A 19,746-nucleotide genomic window follows, 5' to 3' on the forward strand; every position below is an offset into this window, starting at 1 on the left:
CAGAAGCAAAGCAGCAAGGCACGGCACATCCACAACAGGACTGCTTCACCTCATCCCCTCATGTGAAAAATAAAGAAAACGGGGAGAAATTGCTTTGTGCTGAGTCAAAATATCCATACACAACCATCCTTCACTCATCATCTATCCCCTGCCTTCTCCCTTCCTTGCTCAACAGACATTCTCCTCTTGAATTGATTGGTGGGATAGAGATTCTTGCCAGATGGCTTCAGTTGGCATTTCATCTTCTGTTGAGGTAGCTAAGGTGAGGTAGGATTATACTGGAGGAAGTAGTCAGTATAGATTTATGAATTCTTGACGAGTAGCTAAGGTTTTACTGGTGTAGAAGACTGGGTTGATAGGGGTGCGTTTGCTGTGGTTGAGATATTTGAGTAATGTCAAGATCCATTGGATATTTGTCCTCATATAAACTTTTTAGTGGAGTACATTACTGAATGAAAGGAACACATATATTCAAAATATGTATTTTATTATAATTATTTCTACACAATATAACATGACATATACATTTTTTATTTTCACAATCACAAAGTCACTTCGAGAACTTTATCATCACAAGAGATGATGTCCACTATGATTTAAAAAACAGCCGAAGTATATAAAATATATACTTATAATAATCTTCGAAATTCACCACATGTATATTCAAAGTCTACTCATTACAGGTCCGGTACTATTTATTGCGGGATCCAATTAGAAATTTGATATCGTGACCTCTACAAAAGTTCGAAATTGATGTAATATTTTCGTGTAGTATACCAGCCTTGGTAAAAAAAAATATTAGATGCTTGATATAATAAATAATGAAAGACAATATGAAAGTTTTATTTTCTAATACTAGTTAGTTTAAGCCAAATTTGAGTCAAATCAGTCAAGTAGGCTTAAAACCGGCCGACTCAGTAACAGTAATTCATAAGTATCATAACATAGGTAAGCTAATTGTATACTCAGTATCACACTCCAATATGTTTATACTCGATGAAAAAGTTGGTCAGTAGTGAAAGGAAAATTGCGGGTGTTAGAGACGTATGATAGATGAACCATAACACACAACATACTGTCAATCAATGTTAAATGTGGTTTTACTGGTGTGCGGATTGATTGATGATTCACGTGCTTTAATATTCTTGCAAGTACGATATACCGTCGAGAATATATCAGAATGATGTCATTGCTGGGTACACATACCAGCACAGCATGACGGGGACACAATTCTGTTTACCATTGTGTTGTTTGACGTGTTCAGTCACTGAACAAGGTACCCCAGGCTCGCCGTAGCCAGCGCTATATCGGAGATGCGCACCAAAACGGAAAGGTACACTGCAGTGAGAACCACTTGTTGTAATTGTTCACAAAAGATATGTTGTGATAGTGGAAATAAATATACTAAGTTAATTACATAGCTCCTTTCATCGTTTCCTACATTGCTTGGTTTCTAGAAATAGGTAAAATACGGTGGTGTCGTAATTATATGCCGTGTTCTACCCAACTATGTTCGGATGCCTTGGGTATTTACTTAGGTCGGTAACTGTACGCTTGTAATTTCATTGCTTGTAATTTGTTACTTTAAATTTATCTACGATACATTCATTATTGTTTATTCTATCCTTGGAAAAATATAGTGGGTTGCTAAAACAAGCTGGGTTAGGACAAACACAACCCTGTGGATATGAAAGAAATTTAGTGCACCTAACACAAAATACCATGTATACGAATGATTACCAAAATTATGTAGCATGCAACATATTTGATTTATTTTTCCTTTGATAATGGAGACGTATTTTAATGCAGTAAAATAAAAATAGATGGAAAAAAAGGGAAGTCAAACTAGTACAGTTTAGATATCAAATTTGAGAAGTTGAAATAAAGTAATAGAAATTAATGGAAATTCAACTGAAATTTAAACTCCACAAGTCCATTCCAAGGGTAACAATAATTTCCTGAAGAGAAACCATGGGCATAGGTGACTGATTGTTTATGTAGTACTATTCAATCCACAGCAAGGAGCAGGAAGGAACAGGGTATGTAGTCAACAGAGGTGTATAGTGGTATGTATGCATGAATACAGTGTATAGTGGTATGTATGCATGAATTTATTTTATAAAGTGTTTGTCATTGAAACTAAAGAACAGTGATAACAGACTATATTGAGAGAAGGTCAGGACACTTCTTGTAAAGGAAACTGCACCTGTCTTATACCATGGTCGTAAATGACTACCATTTATTACATGCTTAGGTTGTGGAAATGAATGTTATGTTATGCTGTTGCTCCCCAGAGTTAGGTTGTAATTGATCAGATTTGTCTCGTGGGGCTCCATTTCATAATCCCTCTGGGTTAAGTTACGTCAAGTAGGTTAGGTTGGGTAACTTTTTGTATTCGCAAGTTTTCAATTTGCATTTATCTCTACAACCTTGGAGCACTTGATGCTGACAGACGGGTCCAGTTTCCTTAGTCGGCGGGTCCTGTCGTTTGAGTAAAAAATGCATTGACAATATCATGGGTGAAGGTAAGATTAGATTTGTTCAAGAATAGGCACCTATAATTGGGGTGGAACAACCAATTTCATGTTATTCTGTTTGTGCATTCACTTCATGCGTTTGAATTTTATGATTTTTACTTCTGATGTTATTTTATGACCAATTTTATGATTTTACAATACATACATACATACATACGTGTATATATACATACATACGTATATACATACATACATACGTATATACATACATACACACATACTTACATACACACGCATACAAAAAGCCCTTTTTCATCTTAAGTCTGACCGAGTCAAAGCATACACCACCCTATAGCCATCCAAAGATCCATTCGTTGGTCCTTCCATCTTCGCACTTCGTGGATGAACGGTCATCCCTGTTTCTGCCACACTGCTCGAGCATTTGCAGCACCCCCTCCCCCTCCTCTCCCCAACATCATCCACCCAAGAAATTTACGGAGTAGTCAAAAAACATCCCTTTGGCCTTTGTATGTCTGAGGGCATGCTTGTTTGGGCGCGTGTTCATGTGTGTGGGCGTGCGCGCGCGCGTGTGTGTGGGTAAGTTCACAACATTACCTATAGATTGGGCCACATATAACCACTGAACTTTCATCTGGGAGGGTAATAGTTGTCGATCACGAATCCAACACGTGGTCTAAGACAGTGGTGGAATCTCTCTCACACACACATCTCCTTGCCCACCATTATTGGAGTGCCGACTCGCATTGCAGCGATGAAACTATCGGTTGTTTTAAGAAACGGTTAGGCAACTTTATGGATGGGGATGACTGGTGGTAATGGACATGGGACTGCCTAGTGTAGACCTTATGGTCTCTTGCAGTCTCATTCTTATTTTCTTATGCTGAAATTTGTCCTGGTGCGCTGTAGAGTTGTTGTTTACTTCTACATTGGTGAATTAAAGTATGGGAGTTGTCTCTAATGTTCCAGACTGTTCTCTCGTCTACATATACAATGCAACCTCCGAGGGAGACTCGGAGGGGGGGGGGGTTTGCCAGATTTTACATATTTATAAAGGTTGCCTTATATACAAATACACAAGATTTACAGTGGTGCCATATGCTGATCGCTATGTAAAAGGAAAGGATTTAGTTGCGCGACGAAGGAGGCGCCGGACAGTCGCGCTCTCCCATTGTAGTCAAGAAACGCGAGATCCTTTGACCCGCGCCACTTTCAATTGTTGTCGGGAAAGCGCGAGGTCCGTTCGGCACAAATGTCCTGGGCGGCTCGGCGACACACTAGCAGCTTCTTTCGTTTAAGCAGATATTTCGGGCGTCTGACCCGAAATGCGGCGAGGCCTATTGTTCGACTCGGGGTGTTGGCTGGAAAGTCGGGACTCTGGTCAGTAAGTGACAATAGACTGTCCCTTTGGAAGATCCGTGACAAAAAATGGAGAATATCTTGAGAATTGGTTGAAGGTTCATGCTCACTCTATATGCGTGCGTGCAGGCGTGTGCACGCTGGACATCGAAGATGATAACAGCGCTCTGTCATATTGGGCTTTTTGTTAGGTGCTCCTGGGGCCACATACTATAGTGAGTTCCACATTAGTCTTCCAATTCGTCGTATACTCCTGTGGAATGTTTCTTTGTTATGAAGTCATTATTGATAGATTTCAGGACCAAAAATCTTGGATAGTCCAATTCTGGGTCTATTTCATCTTGGTATGGATCAAATTGTTAGCAGAACTGTAGGATCGGGAAGTCAGTATCTCTTAGTGAGATCAAGGTTGTATTTATTGATTGTGGTCCTTAGGCTTGTTGATGGAGGGTAACTATAGTTGCCCTGGATTGTTCTTGAGTTCGAAGGTGGGTCTCTTCACATCAGTTACAGGGAGGTGTTGGCAAGGCGGGAGTGCAACAGAAGGACTGCTTTTGGGAGGTCTCATATTCACACGTTGCTGTTGTTTTGTTACCGTTGTCAGTATTCTTGTCGAATTATGCGTGAGCATGCTGTGGGGCGCCTTCCAGCCTGATTAAATGCGTTTTGCTAGTTGCGATAATTACCAGTCAACGATGGTCGTTCATTGCTCAATGATAATCTTCAAACAAATGTCTAGAGCACTAGTTCTTTGTTTTCGAATGGGGCTGTTTTTCTTCGAGGTTCAAAGTACGAGGCGGATAATTTTGACCGAACGCGTTTACACAAATATGATGATATGATGAGCGTCACCCGTCATTGGATATGGTAGGCCAATAATCGCACCTGGCAAAACGTACCTTTAGGGCACATTTTCTAGCCTCTTCCTCATGTTGGGTGATCAGGGGGATCCTAAATAAGACCGCTCAGTCGTGTTGGTTGCTACCAAGCTGTGCTTCTTCTTGTTTACAAGGCGACCACTAGTTCTATACATCCTACCGCGTAGGTTGTGACCACGGGATTCTAGAGAAGAAGGTGGTGGAGGAGGAGGAGGAGGAGGACCAGGAGGAGAGAGGTGAGCAGAGATAGCGAGAGGAGCAGGGTAGTGAGATGAGCAGAGGGAGTGAGATGAACAGGGTTAAAATTAGCAGCAGGAGCATAAGGAAGACAAATAAGTTTAGCAATATGAGCAGATGGAGGAAGAACAGGATGATGATGAACAGGGTGAGTGAGCAGGTGAGAGGAGGAGGAAGAGGAGGAGGAGAAGGAGAGACAGTCAGCGCTGATGTTCAGGTATGTATATAAAGATCACTTGGGTTGGACAAAGCCAGTTTGTTAGTGTCCGTGAAACCAAGAGGAGAAAGGTATTGGCTTTGCAGGTGCGTATTTGGATTCCAGTTCCTCGTTCCAGGAGGCGCCACCTCACTCGGGCAAAACAACCACCTGTACCCAATGTGCTCAGACAGCCCGGTCAAGTGGTACCCCACCAGAAATCAGTGGTTGTGTACTTTTAGCAAACGTTTGTTGAAGGTGTGTGAAAAGTATTGGAAATTTATCAGTGTAAAATCGAATACAGTAACAAAATAAATTAATTTTGATTAAAAATGTCTCTTGCTCTGCGATGCTAAGTATGCAAAACGAACTTTAAACAAACTTTTGACAAACTTTGAAAGAAAAAGTACTATTTTTGTCTCAAGTATAAATGAAATGCCTAAAACTAGACAGCGTTCTTTATGTATGACCTATGCGAACATATATTTGAAATATCCCAATGAAGAACAGTTTCATCACATACTTCAAACATGCATGCTAGTATGCATAGTATGTGACAACCTTTCAACAACAGTTTGTATAACATTTTCTTTCTGGGGGGGTAGTCACCGGTGGGGATCGAGCCGAAATCTGCGTGCAATCCGTTTATTTTAACCTGGGGGATATCTATAAGAAAACATAGCCAATCTATTTCATTCAGTTGAGGGTAAAGCTGGAGAAATGATGTCTGAAATTCACATATCAGTCATTAAGGTAAGGGCTAAGGCAAGTCCGCTTTTATGAGGAGTGACTACTGGCTGACTACCTGAGTACGTACACACACACACACATACACACACGTGTATACACATGTACGCACACACACACGACAAGAAACTTGATGGTATTTGAGGGAAGACTGAAATGACGTAACATCTGTTGATTTGATTGAGAAGCCTAGCACAAGAGTGGGTGCCTATCTACGTCCCAATAACCGTTACTTTTGCCCTATATCCTCAGGGAGTCGGTGAACTAAACCCAGCCCTCCATTCAAAATGGCAGCTAAATGCGCCTAATATTAGTTCTCTTTTCTGGATGTGGTAATGTAATACTACCTACTCAGAATTAGGCTAAAACTGTTGTTCAATAATGTATACCCACTTCTGTTCGGTTTCCGATGTTGCCACATGAGCAATCGAAATCGCTGGAATGCTCTGAGTATTTGCTTACACACTATTCGAGTCTGAACAAGGTGTTCGCACCTGTTTGAATACGAACAAGTCAGAACCAGTGGAAAAAAATAGTGATAATCCCTTCCCTACCAGGGGTTGGGAGCAACGGTGATGAATGAAATATCCTGGCAGATGGGCAAGTAACACACCATATGGTAAGGGTCAATTTATATAGAAAATATGGGTTGTCTGCGTCACGTCTGTGTCCTGAATATATTACAGTCTGGTCACGCTGCATCATCGTAACGGTCGCGAGTAAACTGCCTCACAGATCTACATGGACGCCTTCCACAAAGTAACGTCCAGGTTGACATCACACGTCGACCCTGCCCCTCCCTTCCCTACGAACTTTTTAATACTGTACAGTATATCTCTGGTGTAACTCGGCGAGTGATGCAATATGGTCGGGATTGAGTAATACCTGCCTGGGAACGCGAGCGACAAGACGTAACCAGAACAGCGTAGATGGTTTTGAGGTCAAGCGTATGGTCCCTGGAATTCATATGATGAATTTAAATCAAGAACAACATTGGACATATCTTGATCAAAAGTCTATGGTACTTCATCCTGTGGGTTTGCACTGAAAAAGTTTATAGTGTATATGATGATGTAGCTGCATATTTATTTTCTCAAACAAAATAAAATTCGGCAACATTTGGCAACACCTGGGTAGAAAGTGTGACGTCACCGACGCGGCGAACCATAGGGCAAAGCTCATGCTGTGGTTGGTTGTGGCACGCGATGACTATTATAAGCTGAAGGTTGTCGATCGGCGCAAACTCGTTTTTAGTAGACCTGAAATATCGAATCAAGTCGAATCGAATCGAGCGACGGCCACATAATTGTTATGAGCTTCTTCACAAGCTCCAGAGCGTAATTGGCGCCTATTAGTAAAGTTGACTATTTTTCCTTTCGAATTCTCAATGTACTCCATGTAGTTGTAATGTATATTTTTCTTGAAAGTGGAATTATAAGTAACTGGACTCCCTTGTTGCTCTTTGATATCGAGCATCGACTGACCTACCCTAACATTTCTTGCGCATGCAGTCTGGGAGGCGACGGCTTCGGATGGACCGTTGGAACTTCGCGCTGTCTGGCGTGCATGCTCCTTTTCATAATTTCGTTTTCTATATCATTTACACTTCAAAATTCCCACAGTACATTTTATCTTACAAGAAATTATTTCGTCCTGACTATAATTATTACTTTTTCAATTTACTTTATTTACTTTTAGGGTACAACAGCCGCATTGGCTGTACAAGGAATACAAAGATGTCATGGCTTACTTTTCTTCTGTTGGGCCTTCTGCTCTTCATCCTGTACATGATCCTTAATCAACCCAACGCCAAGGACATGCCCCCGGGCCCCAAGGGCCTCCCTCTTGTCGGGAACCTCTTCGACCTTCTCTTTGAAGATTCGATCAAGTTTTTTGCCAGGTAAGAACGGGAAGTGGGCCTACTGGAGTAGTAAAGGCATAAACACTACGTACAGTACGACACGCGCATACTTAAACGCACACACACATACAAACAACCACACAACACTGGCATGGCCTCCACACAATAAGGATATAGGCATGATTGAAAGATTGCAAAGAACAACAGAATCAAAATTATTCCCTGCCTAACAGACTTATGAAGGGAGGTTAAGAAAGAGGATTTCCTGTCATTAGAGGTGTCTTGACCGCTGTGCTAGTAGTGACAAAACCGACTATGATTTCTTTGTTTTGGGATGGGAGACAGAGTGAGAAGAGGTAGTGGAAAAAATGAAAGACAAAATGCCTGAAAGACATAATCATATTTTCTGAATTGTTATTTCGATTGATACCATTCGAGTGGTCGATTTATGAACAAAACCAACTCTTGGCTGAAGCATATCGTCTTGATGTAGTAAAGATCCGAAACCCCAGAGCACCTAACTGTTGCTTTACAAGATAATATTTTGGGGTGGCTGATCTTGACAATCTCATTCTGAGCTAACTTAATCTAATCTAACCCAACCTTGATCAAATGATCGTCCTTGGTGGACCAGTTCACACTTGAAGCTCATTTCTGGGTTGCTGCTTTTTACAAGCTAATACTCGTATATGGGGTAGCTTATCTTTTTATGGGTACTCTTGGGTTGCTGATCATTACAACGTCCATCGTCTGGAGGCGGCCGGAAGAAAACGGACTCGAAGTACGTTGAGACCAGCACAGAATTAAATGTGTTTGAGAGAGCTCGTTGAGAAGCTGCTAGGCTGCCTGAGGTAGGGCAAGCTTTTGCTGTAGTCCTCTTTCCTGAAGAGGGCTACATTTGATAGCCGAAATATAGGATTCCTCTTTATTTGAAGTTTATTTTCTCCGACTGTGGGTTTCCTGTGTGTCATATATATATATGTATATATATACATATATATATATATATATACTCGTATATGTATATACATATATATATATATATATATATATATATAAGATTGAAGGTGAAAGAAGTAGACGAGGAGTAATGGGAGAATTTCACGCCTTAACGTTTCGACCCGCAGGGTCTTGATCACAAAGCTAACAACTCAAACGTAACAGGATATTTTTATACACGGACGGGTCATCTTATGGGACGCTTCGGAGAGCTTGTTATTTTATTTGCGTATTCTTTTATTATTAATAAGCTTGTGGCTTTTGCTAAACATATAAAGCCTTCTCTATGGTTAATGTTGTTATTAGTGTTGATATATGCTGCCTCAATTGTCTTCCTTAGTTTCTTGGATGATCCTTTATTTAATACGGTTGTGTAGTTCCAGTCTGGAAGGTGACCATGTTTATCCACATGTATTACTATGGAGTTAGATGTCCTATGGGGTTTTACGTTATTTTTATGTTCATTTATATGTAGATATAACCATCTTCCTGCTTCTTAGTCTTAAATGAATGATACTTATATGTAAATACACACACACACACACACACACACACACACACACACACACATACACACACACACACACACACACACACATATAATATATATATATATATATATATATATATATATATATATATATATAATAAATAAACAAATATAAAAAGTATAGACACTAGTTGACATGCAGTCACTGGCGGAATTGGGTCCACTGCGGTGTGCTTGTGAAGGTCAGCTTTCAATTTCTTGTTTCACGGATCCTTTCAGTTTAAGGTTGTATCATTGTTACCATTCCTAAAGCGTCCGTAACACACATTCAAAGTTCTCGTCAAATATTGCCAATTTGAAAAGCTGGAAGACGACTTCGCCTACAGTATCATAGACTTCCCTAAGTCTACAATTCAACAATGTATCTAATATTCGTATTCTAGGTTTAACTTCTCTTAGTTCGTCATGCAGCTTCTCAATATATGACGCAAAGGTGATTTGGCGTTTGGAGAATCGAAAAATAAAATATAGTAAACCCAAGTCGTTTCTATTCAAACGAACTCGTCTGAGTCGCGTCGATGTGTCAAAGGCGACCATCACCACTACCATTACCTACCACCATAACTTTACTACTAACACTACCACCACCACTACCATCATTACTACTTCCATGACTACCAATACCATCACCACTACTATACATACATACATACATACATACATACATACATACATACATACATACATACATACATACATACATACATACATACATACTACTACTACTTCTACTTCTACTACTACTACTACTACCACCACTACTACTACAACCATCACCACTATCTCCTCCACCTCCACTACCACCACCACGATTACTATCACCACCACTAACACGACCATTACTATCACAACCACTATCACTTCCCATAGATCTCTTTGGGAAGAAAGTATGGATTGTTGTCTATATTGTATTGATGCAGGACTTTCTATTGAAAAGAGTAAGAGGAAGGGAGCAATCGCTTATTGTCATTTCTATATGTAAAAAGACGGAGGGAATATAGATGAAATAGAGGTCATGGGCCCTGTCCGGGGATCGAGAGCCAGCCCCTCGGGGTTGCACCTCATAATGAAGGTGAAAGGGTTGAGTTTTGGAGATGGTCAAGAAGAAAATGGGTATCTATGTAATTCATCTCGCAGGTAAGCACCAGACAGGTATGTTATTAGCCCCTCCCTCAAGTATTAAAACATATAAGTATCATTCATTTAAGACTAAGAAGCAGGAAGATGGTTATATCTGTTACCTATCTTCTAGGAAAACTACAAACAGGTTCCCGTTATCAGCTCTTATCTCAAGGAAGCTCACCATCCCACTACCACGAAGTGGGAAGTGAGAAACCCCTGGTAGGGTAAGCCGATGTTTGGGTCGCTTCCCCGCCTGGCCAGGGTTGTCGGGAATGAACGCAGGAAGCCCACAACGGGTCCTGGGACTCGAACTCACGACCACTTGCTCATAAGTTCGACACGGTATCCACTGGGCTACCGATCGACCCCCTATCCCAAGTATTAAGACATTGTTCATTTCAGACTAGGAAGAGAGTATGGCCCAGTGAGTAGCGTGCAACTGGGTCTACGAAGAGTTGTGGTTCTTAACTCTGCGCCCGCTATGACCCAAGCCTTCATCCGACAAGGGGACCTCTTCAACCACAGACCCAGAGGAACCGTCTTCAACATGATCCTCAAAGGAAGAGGTATGTTGGTTTACGGCATCTGCGTATAAGGCCGGGAGCAGACGAGCGACTTTGTGGCGCCACATCGGTGTGTGGCTGTGTGGCGGGGGTTCCCATAGGTTTCCATTGTTTAGAAGCAAAGCCGTGGATACGGTCGCCACAGTCGCTCGTGTGTGCGGCTTCGCTTCTAAACGATGGAAATCTATAGGAAGCCACGTCTCCGCCACACACCAACACGGCGATGTGGCACCACAATTAATCGCCTGCTCCTGGCCTGAGAGTAGTTGCCGCCGGGTCATCTTTGCCTTTATCATCGAGTAAATATTTGCTACTGTGTAATATCAGTGTACTCCTGATAAGCCTAGGTTTGATGATAACTGATGGACTGCTCATATTCCTGCGCTTGTTGATTGTTAATTTGTTCTTGCTGCGTTCTAGATGGCTCACTCTTGCTAAATTTTGAATTTTCAACTATTATTTTCTAGTGTTTCTGCAACTATTAATTTCCACTCACTGCTTGAAATCTGTTGTAGGATTAGAGATGTTCATGTCAGGGCCCAGTTCTTAAACAGCCAGTAAGCCTATCCACGCATGCGAAAACAGTGCCTCATACAACAGGTTCCTCCCCCCCCCCCAAAAAAAAAAAGTAGTAAACAAACTGCATTTCGTTCAGGTAATGTGAGTCAGCTCGACAGAAATGATTTTTTTTTTAGGGATTGCTAACGCATACGTAAACAGTGCCTCATACAACAGGTCCCCTCCCCCCAAAAAAAGAAGAAGAAGAAGTAGTAAACGAATTGCATTTCCTTCAGGTATTATGAGTTACCTCGAGAGAGATTGTTCGTTTTGCTTTCCTAGGGATTGCTGACGCCGAGGGTCAGTTGTGGCGCGAAATGCGACGCTTCACTCTTCACGGACTTCGGGACTTCGGTCTCGGGAAGAACACCATCGAGACGTACGTTCAGCACGAAGTGGCCGAACTCCTAGAAATCATGCAGGTAAGAGACTCTGAAAAGAAGAAGGCGACGCATCACTTTTCATGTACTTCGGGACTTCGGTCTCGGAAAGAACACCATCGAAGTGGCCGAACTCCTGGAAACCATGGAGGTAAAAGACTCCTGAGAGAAGAAGACATGAACCTCAATGATGCTCGCTGGCCGAACTAGTTAGAGCGTCGCTACTTGCGGTGGAGGTCGAGTTGACTGCAATTCGAACTCTACCGTTAGCAAGACGGACCAAGGGCATGGTTCACTGGATTCCACGCTGCAAGGTGGTCTGTCCTAGCTTCCTGATAGGTGGAGTTCGCTGAATTCCTGATAGGGGTTAGAGCGTCGCTATGTGCAGTGAAGGTCGAGGTGACGGCAGTTCGAGCCCTGCCGCTAGCGAGTTGGACCAAGGGCATGGTTTGTTAAATTCCACGCTACAAAGTCCTCCGGGAAGGGGCACCGTCCTAGCCTCCTGATAGTGGGAGTTCGCGACGTGAAACCGAATCATGAACTCAAACCAGATGGCGCTTACCGGCAGATGCAATCCAAAACCCATCACCTACTTTGGTAAGACACTGGAAGGTTTGAAAGTGTCGTGAGATGTATCTGGAAGGTCTGGAAGTGTCTAAGATGTGTCTGAAAGGTCTAGAAGATCTCAATGTGTCTAAGTGTGTCTCAATGTGTGAAAGTTCTGGAAGGTCTGAAAGTGTCCGAGATGTGTCTAAAAGGCATGGAAGATCTGAAAGTGTCGTAGATGGGTCTGGAAGGTTGGAAAGTTTATGATGTGTGTCTAAGGTGAGTCAGAAATATATGGAAGGTCTGAAGGCGTTCAAGATATGTCTGAAAGGTGTGGAAGGTCAGAAAATGTCTGAGATGTGTCTGAAAGGTCTAGGAGATCTCGGTGTCTGAAAATTGTCTGGAAGGCCTGAAAGTGTCTGAGATGTGTCTGAAAGTGTCTAAGATGTGTATGAAAGTGTCTGGAAACTCTGAAAATATCTGAGATATGTCTGGAAGGCCTGGAAAGGTCTTAAGATGATTGTTACACACATCAATTCTCTTGGTTCATTTTGCGCTGAATGGCCCACCGGCTCCGGCTTTGGCCTTCAAGCCAAAAATTTCCTAAACCAATCTTGGCTTATTTCCAGTCTGAGACATGAGTGGTAGGGTGGTGAGTTTAAAGGCCAAGAATCCGTTGAAGTTTAAACTCGCCACCCTACCACTCATTCTGTCTTCACACCTCAACATGTCTGAGATATGTCTGGAAGGGCTGAACATGTCTTAAGATGATTGTTACACTCATCATTTCTAATGAAATTTAAACTCACCACCCTACCACTCATTCTGTCTTCACACCTCAACATGTCTGAGATATGTCTGGAAGGGCTGAACATGTCTTAAGATGACTGTTACACTCATCATTTCTAATGAAGTTTAAACTCACCACCCTACCACTCATTCTGTCTTCACACCTCAACATGTCTGAGATATGTCTGGAAGGGCTGAACATGTCTTAAGATGATTGTTACACTCATTATTTCTTTTGGCTCGTTTCCAGACGAAGGTGGGGAAACCATACAACCCGCACTACGATCTGGCCACGAGCGTCCTCAACATTGTGTGGCACATGTTCGTGGGAGAGAAGTTCGCCATGGGCGACAAGACTCTTCGCTGGATCGTTGACTCGCTTGAGATGTCTCTGCAGATCGTCGAACAGGGCGGGTTCCTCAACTTCACGCCGATGTTACAGTAAGATCCTGGTCACCAAGTTCCAGGTTTCCTTCATGTTCTTCTTGCATGGCAACTTTTTAAGCAATTTTTTTTTTTTTTTTAAGTTCCTCTTCTTTTCAAAATATAAAAAAGGTGACCCGTTCTCGTGGCACATTCCTCAGTATCGAAGGATTTTTTTTTCTGTTCCTTTTTTTCTCTATGGGACCCCATTGATAGCAAAACACACCACCACTCACACCATTACTACTACCACCACTACCACTACCATACACTGCCTTGCACACCACCACCACCACTACCATGACCACTAACACCACCATTACCACCGCCATTATCACCACTACCACCACCATCATTACCACTGGTACCACCATTACTACCACCGCCATACTTTTACCACTACCATACCACTACAGTTACCATACCACTACCATTACCATACCTTTACCACTACCATACTATTACCATACCACTACCATTACCATACCACTACCATTACCATACCACTACCATTACCATACCACTACCATTACCATACCACTACCATTACATAAAAATACACCACTATCATTACCATACAATTACCATACAATTACCATGCCACTACCATTACCATTACCATGCAATTGCCATACCATTACCATACCACTACCATTATCATACCATTACCATACAACTACCATTATCATACACTACCATCACCATACCCCTGCCATTATCATACCATTACCATACAATTACCATACAATTACCATACCACTACCACTCCCATACCATTACCATACCACTCCCATTACCATTAGTTTATCATTTAATACTACATAAACTAAATCCTCTCAATTGCCGCTCAGGTTCATCGGTACTTTCTGCAAACCGACGGCCCTCCGAGTCGGGGTCAACGTCTTCCATCGCTTTGATTATTTCCGTTCGCTGACGAAGAAGCACAAGGAAACCCTGGATGACCCCGACAGAGTCAACGACATCATGTACATGTACTTGGAGGAACAGCGGCGACAAATCGAACAAGGGAACGCGGACACCAACTTCACGGGTAAGGGAGAGAGAGACGTTCTGGGTTTTGGTGTCATAGGGTCGATGACATCTTGTGGGTGTTTTCTGTGAAATTTTGTGGGAGACGTTTGCTCACGTGGGGTGTTTTGTGAGGAAGTTGTTGTGTTGTAGTGAAGTTGTGTATATAATAGTTCCTTCTTTTTTGTGGGGGAAAATGTGGATGCCATTTTTTGTGGGAGAGGGGAAATGCCGATGACATCTTGTGGGTGTTTTCTGTGAAATTTTGTGGGAGACGTTTGCTCACGTGGGGTGTTTTGTGAGGAAGTTGTTGTGTTGTAGTGAAGTTGTGTATATAATAGTTCCTTCTTTTTTGTGGGGGAAAATGTGGAAATTCAGATTTCCTTGTGGGAATTTTGTGGAAGAATATCTCACTCATCCACGTCATCCACGAGGAGCTAAGATGAGAGGGACATTTTCCGACACGCGAAGCCTAGAGCTAAAAGAAAGAAAGAAAGAAAGAAAGAAAGAAAGAAAGAAAAAATCCAACTTCTTTTGTATGACCATTGGTAACTGCATACTGCGCTGAACGGCGGATTGGAGCCTTTATTAGAGGTGAAGGGAGGGGGGCCATAATCATGTGTAGGCCTATGATTTATGTTACTCTGTTGGCACGCGAGAAAACTCTTTATCAAATATTTGTCTGACTTTGGCACTCGTACTTAAAAAAAGGTTGCCCACCCCTGGCCAATACTGTACATATTCATTCTTGTTACAGATGAACAATTGGCGTGGTTGATGAGCGACTTGTTTATCGTCGGTTTGGACACGACGGTAACGGCGATGCGGTGGACCTTTCTCCTTCTCGCCAGTCACCCCGACAAACAGGCCCGACTCCAACAAGAGATCGATTCCGTTGTGGGCCGCGATCGAGTCCCAATGTAGGTCTTGTGCAGAGCTGGGCGCGTTCCTAGGTGCGTTCCTCGGTGCGTTCCGCTTTAATTTGGCCGCGGTTAGCGCTCCCAAACTTTTAAAGTTATTATAGGTGTCGGTATAGTATGTGGCCTACGATTTTTTTTTTTTTTTTTTTTTTTTATAGTATGTGGCTTACCGGACTTTTGTTTCGGTATGGGAGCGCTAACCGCGGCCAAACTAAAGCGAAGTGCACCGAGGAACGCACCGAGAAACGCGCCCAGCTTTGGTCTTGTGCACTTCATTCGTAAATCAGCTGACTATCATAACCTCATATATACAATGGAATAGACTTAGTAACCTTATAGTGAGATCTGAAACAATTAGTCGTTTTAAGAGTAGATTAGATCAAGTTTATGGATAGTGATGATAAATGGTAAGGGACATGGGACTGCCTAGTTTAGGCCTTATGGTCTCATGCAGTCTCCTTCATTCTTGTGTTCTTAAGTCATTCTTCATATTTGTTTTTAGTGTGACGTTTAGGGAAAATGAAACCAGTGACTGCTAAACACTAACACAAACTCATGCAAAAGCCTTACCCACCAGCATCAACGTAAACAAAAATATCAATCCACACACTGATTTAAAAAAAGTCAGACAACACATCAACTTGAAGAAAATCATCAGCCACTGACATCAACTTGTGCAAGGCCATTAGTCTATGGCAGTGTTTCTCAATCTTTCAAGCTTTGCGGATCCCTTACATCGAGTTGTGTATTCAGGGGACCCCTTGATACGGTATTAGATGGGATATAGTAACTTCTAAGCATTTAGTGATAGAAACATTATGATATACAAATCATTACCACATTTTGAAAGACTCGGGTAGCCAGTGAAAAAATAGTAAAAAAAAATGGACGTCTCTATTAAGACACATTGTGTAATTATGAATTTGAAAAATAACCCATGACAGGATTAACTGTAATATATTGAATTCCCCGTCCTGCGGACCCCTTGGTAGGTTTCTGCGGTCCCTTAGGGGTCCGCAGACCCTCGGTTGAGAAACGTTGGTCTGTGGCATTGATCCGCACAAAAGAACTGAACGTTAACATGCTACAACACCACCAGTAATACGCACCTTTACCTCTTTCCTCTTCAGGTACGAAGACCGCACCTCGATGAACTACACAGAAGCCTTCATCTCTGAGATCTTCAGGTACTCCTCCATCACGCCCATCGTGATGCACTCGAACCCCGAAGAGACCAGTCTCTACGGTTACCGGATCCCCAAGAGGACCTGGGTCGCGGGGAACATCTGGGGTGTCCATTGGGACCAGAAGGTGAGACAAAGCTTCTGTCGATCTTGCCGGACTTCGAAACTTCATCTTTTCGTCTTGTTCTTCTTTTCTTTTATTCTGAAGATGTGGGTCTGCGGTCTCGGCCAATAGTTTCCGAGGTGGGAAACATCCACTAAAGGGTATAAGATGAAACCCTTCGTAGATTTGTGCCACCTTTTGATAATAATTTTGGAGTTCAAGATGCCAGGTTACAGTGTTTGTATCACCAATGCTCTCGTTACCTAGTCAACTACCGTCGTGACCTCTCTCGAGTAGCTCAGGTCAAAACTGTTGACCTGACATTGTTGCACATGGTTGCCAGCAGTTATATTTAATTCTTAATCATACAACATTGTGTTTTTATAGTATAGAATGAAGGTTGGTATACATACATATACCGACGGCTTTTTCCCCCTTACAAGGGAGGTAGCCAAAGTCAAAGGCATAAATCCACTCCCACCCATTTCATCCACACATACTTCACTCCCATTCACCACCCCTCCCTCCCTCTTTTCTTGACTGAATGTGTGTGGCTGTGTTGGATGGTCAACCACGCACATATACCTATTTTCATTGTAATATAATGGGTTGGTTTGTAGTTGACAACATCAGGCATCTAGCTGGATCGTCCTTCTATCATGTAAGTTGTGCATGATGGAGTCTCCGCCCCCGTGCATGTACACGTGATGATGTGACCATCTTGCGGTGCGTTTTGTTAGGTATGGTGCAACACGTGTATACTTCATGCATGATTACACAATGTCCCTTGACATAGCTCATTTTCTTTCCTATTTATTTATGTATTCTTCTTTTGGTATGCTCGCTGGCCGAGCGGGTTGGAGCGTCACTGCTCGCGGCGGAGGTCGAGGTGACGGCAGTACTGACCCTGCCGCTAGCGAGTTGGACCAAAGGCATGGTTCATTAAATTCCAAACTACAAAGTCCTTTTTGAGATGTACCATCTTAGCCTCCTTATAGGGGGAGTTCTCGACGTTAAACCGAATCCATCTCCTGTAGATGTAGCTCCTTACCTTTCCTATTTATTCATGAATTATTATACATCTTTTTTTCCCCTTCTAGGTTTTGGGAGCTCGGTCACAGCCAGTGACCTCCAGATGTAGCTCCTTACCTTTCCTATTTATTCATGAATTATTATTCATCTTTTTTTCCCCTTCTAGGTTTTGGGAGCTCGGTCACAGCCAGTGACCTCCAGATGTAGCTCCTTACCTTTCCTATTTATTCATGAATTATTATTCATCTTTTTTCTCCTTCCAGGTGTGGGGCGATCCGGAAGTCTTCCGCCCTGAACGGTTCCTCGACGAGGAAGGGAACTTACTTCGGTCGGAGCACCTCGTCGTGTTCTCTTTGGGTTTGTATATCGAACTCACTTTTCTCTATATCTCTCAATCTCAAGTAACTCCATCTCTGCTTGCGTCCCTATTTCTATGTCTCTGTATATAGCTCTGTATATATATGTCTCAGTTATAGCTCATAGGCACATGCATGCAAACGTACATATCTATATCTATTCCAGTATGCCTTTCCCTATGTTTATAGCCCATAGATATATAAATGCAAGCGTGCGTCTCTATATTTCTATCCCCGTACTACTTTCGTTTTTCTATAATTGTATTTCTCTTTCTGCGCATATTTTTCTATGTATATTTGTCTACATTTATCTGTACCTTTATGTGTCTCTTTATCTATCAATATACTTGTCTTCTTTCTTTTCTATCTCTAAATATCCAGGTATCTCTAGATATCTACCGTATCTGTCTGTTCTCTATCTGATCGTATATCTACCATGTCTACCCATCTACTCTCTACTTATCTACCCGAATCTCCTCCTCTAGGTCGCCGCAATTGCCTGGGGGAGTCCCTCGCTCGCATCGAAGTCTTCGTAATCCTGACGGGGTTGCTCCAGAGGTTCACCTTAAGGTTCCTCCCCGGCCTTCCACCGCCGCCCCTCGAGTACCGCAACGGAGTCACCCTCAACCCCTACGAGTACGAGGTCCTCCTCGACGCTCGAGGACCAGCTGATCCGGCGTCGTAGCCGGGGATGGTGAAAGGTACTCACGCGGAACACTGTGTTCGTGGAAACGAATGTTTTCGTGTTTGTTTAGTTCGGGAGTCACCTAACTACGGCCCGCGGGCCGGGTCCGGCCCTTGAGGTTAGTTCATCCGGCCCGCGGCCGCACTGCACATGTATTTTGTTTAATTATAAATTTTCTTAAAAAAGAAAAAAAAAAGAAAAAAAAAATAATAAATAAATAAATAAATAGATAAATAAATGAATAAATAAATAAATAGATAGATAAATGAATAAGTATACATATACATTTTGTATTTTGTATTTTGTATTTCATGTATTGATAAGTAAATATATTGGTTGTATTTATATTTTTGTGTATTCAGTGTATTAAACAAAATGGTTTACCAGTCCGCGCTCCCCATTCTCTGTTATCTGGTCCGCTGTGGAAAAAAAAATATATATACTGTATATATATATATATATATATATATATATATATATATATATATATAATGTATATATATATATATATATATATATATATATATATATATAGTTTGGTGACCCCTTCTTTAGCTCATTAACGATATCATCACCATCGTCTTATCTGTTATGCCTCTCACGAACGTCCCTTTGTTCGAATCGCCATCCATTCCTAAAGCAATACACACGCCTCGACTTACGAACGAGTTCCGATTGGCCGTTCGTAAACCGAAATCTTCGTAAGTCGTTATTCAACATCATTCTAAAGACAT

The 19,746-nt window shown here is 42.1% G+C and overlaps 1 protein-coding gene across 2 annotated transcripts; it reads left to right on the top strand.

The window, feature by feature from the left end:
• The first annotated feature begins 923 nt into the window (after positions 1–923).
• On the top strand, positions 924–19,428 carry LOC143024059 (cytochrome P450 2U1-like). Of its 2 annotated transcripts, none has more exons than XM_076182778.1 (10): positions 924–1,333; positions 7,611–7,812; positions 10,847–11,010; positions 11,848–11,987; positions 13,531–13,721; positions 14,555–14,754; positions 15,490–15,652; positions 16,783–16,963; positions 18,235–18,328; positions 18,813–19,428. In XM_076182778.1, exons 2-10 carry the CDS (start codon positions 7,649–7,651, stop codon positions 19,010–19,012), a joined length of 1,497 nt encoding a protein of 498 aa, XP_076038893.1. In that variant the 5' UTR covers positions 924–1,333; positions 7,611–7,648; the 3' UTR covers positions 19,013–19,428. The 2 variants fall into 2 exon arrangements, with proteins under 2 accessions (XP_076038893.1, XP_076038892.1); XM_076182777.1 differs by lacking the exon at positions 924–1,333 and adding an exon at positions 1,927–2,039.
• The last annotated feature ends 318 nt before the right edge of the window (positions 19,429–19,746 follow it).

This window comes from Oratosquilla oratoria, unplaced genomic scaffold (assembly GCF_046742065.1).
Source record: "Oratosquilla oratoria isolate Oo_2021 unplaced genomic scaffold, ASM4674206v1 SCAFFOLD87, whole genome shotgun sequence".
Lineage (NCBI taxonomy): Eukaryota > Metazoa > Arthropoda > Malacostraca > Stomatopoda > Squillidae > Oratosquilla > Oratosquilla oratoria.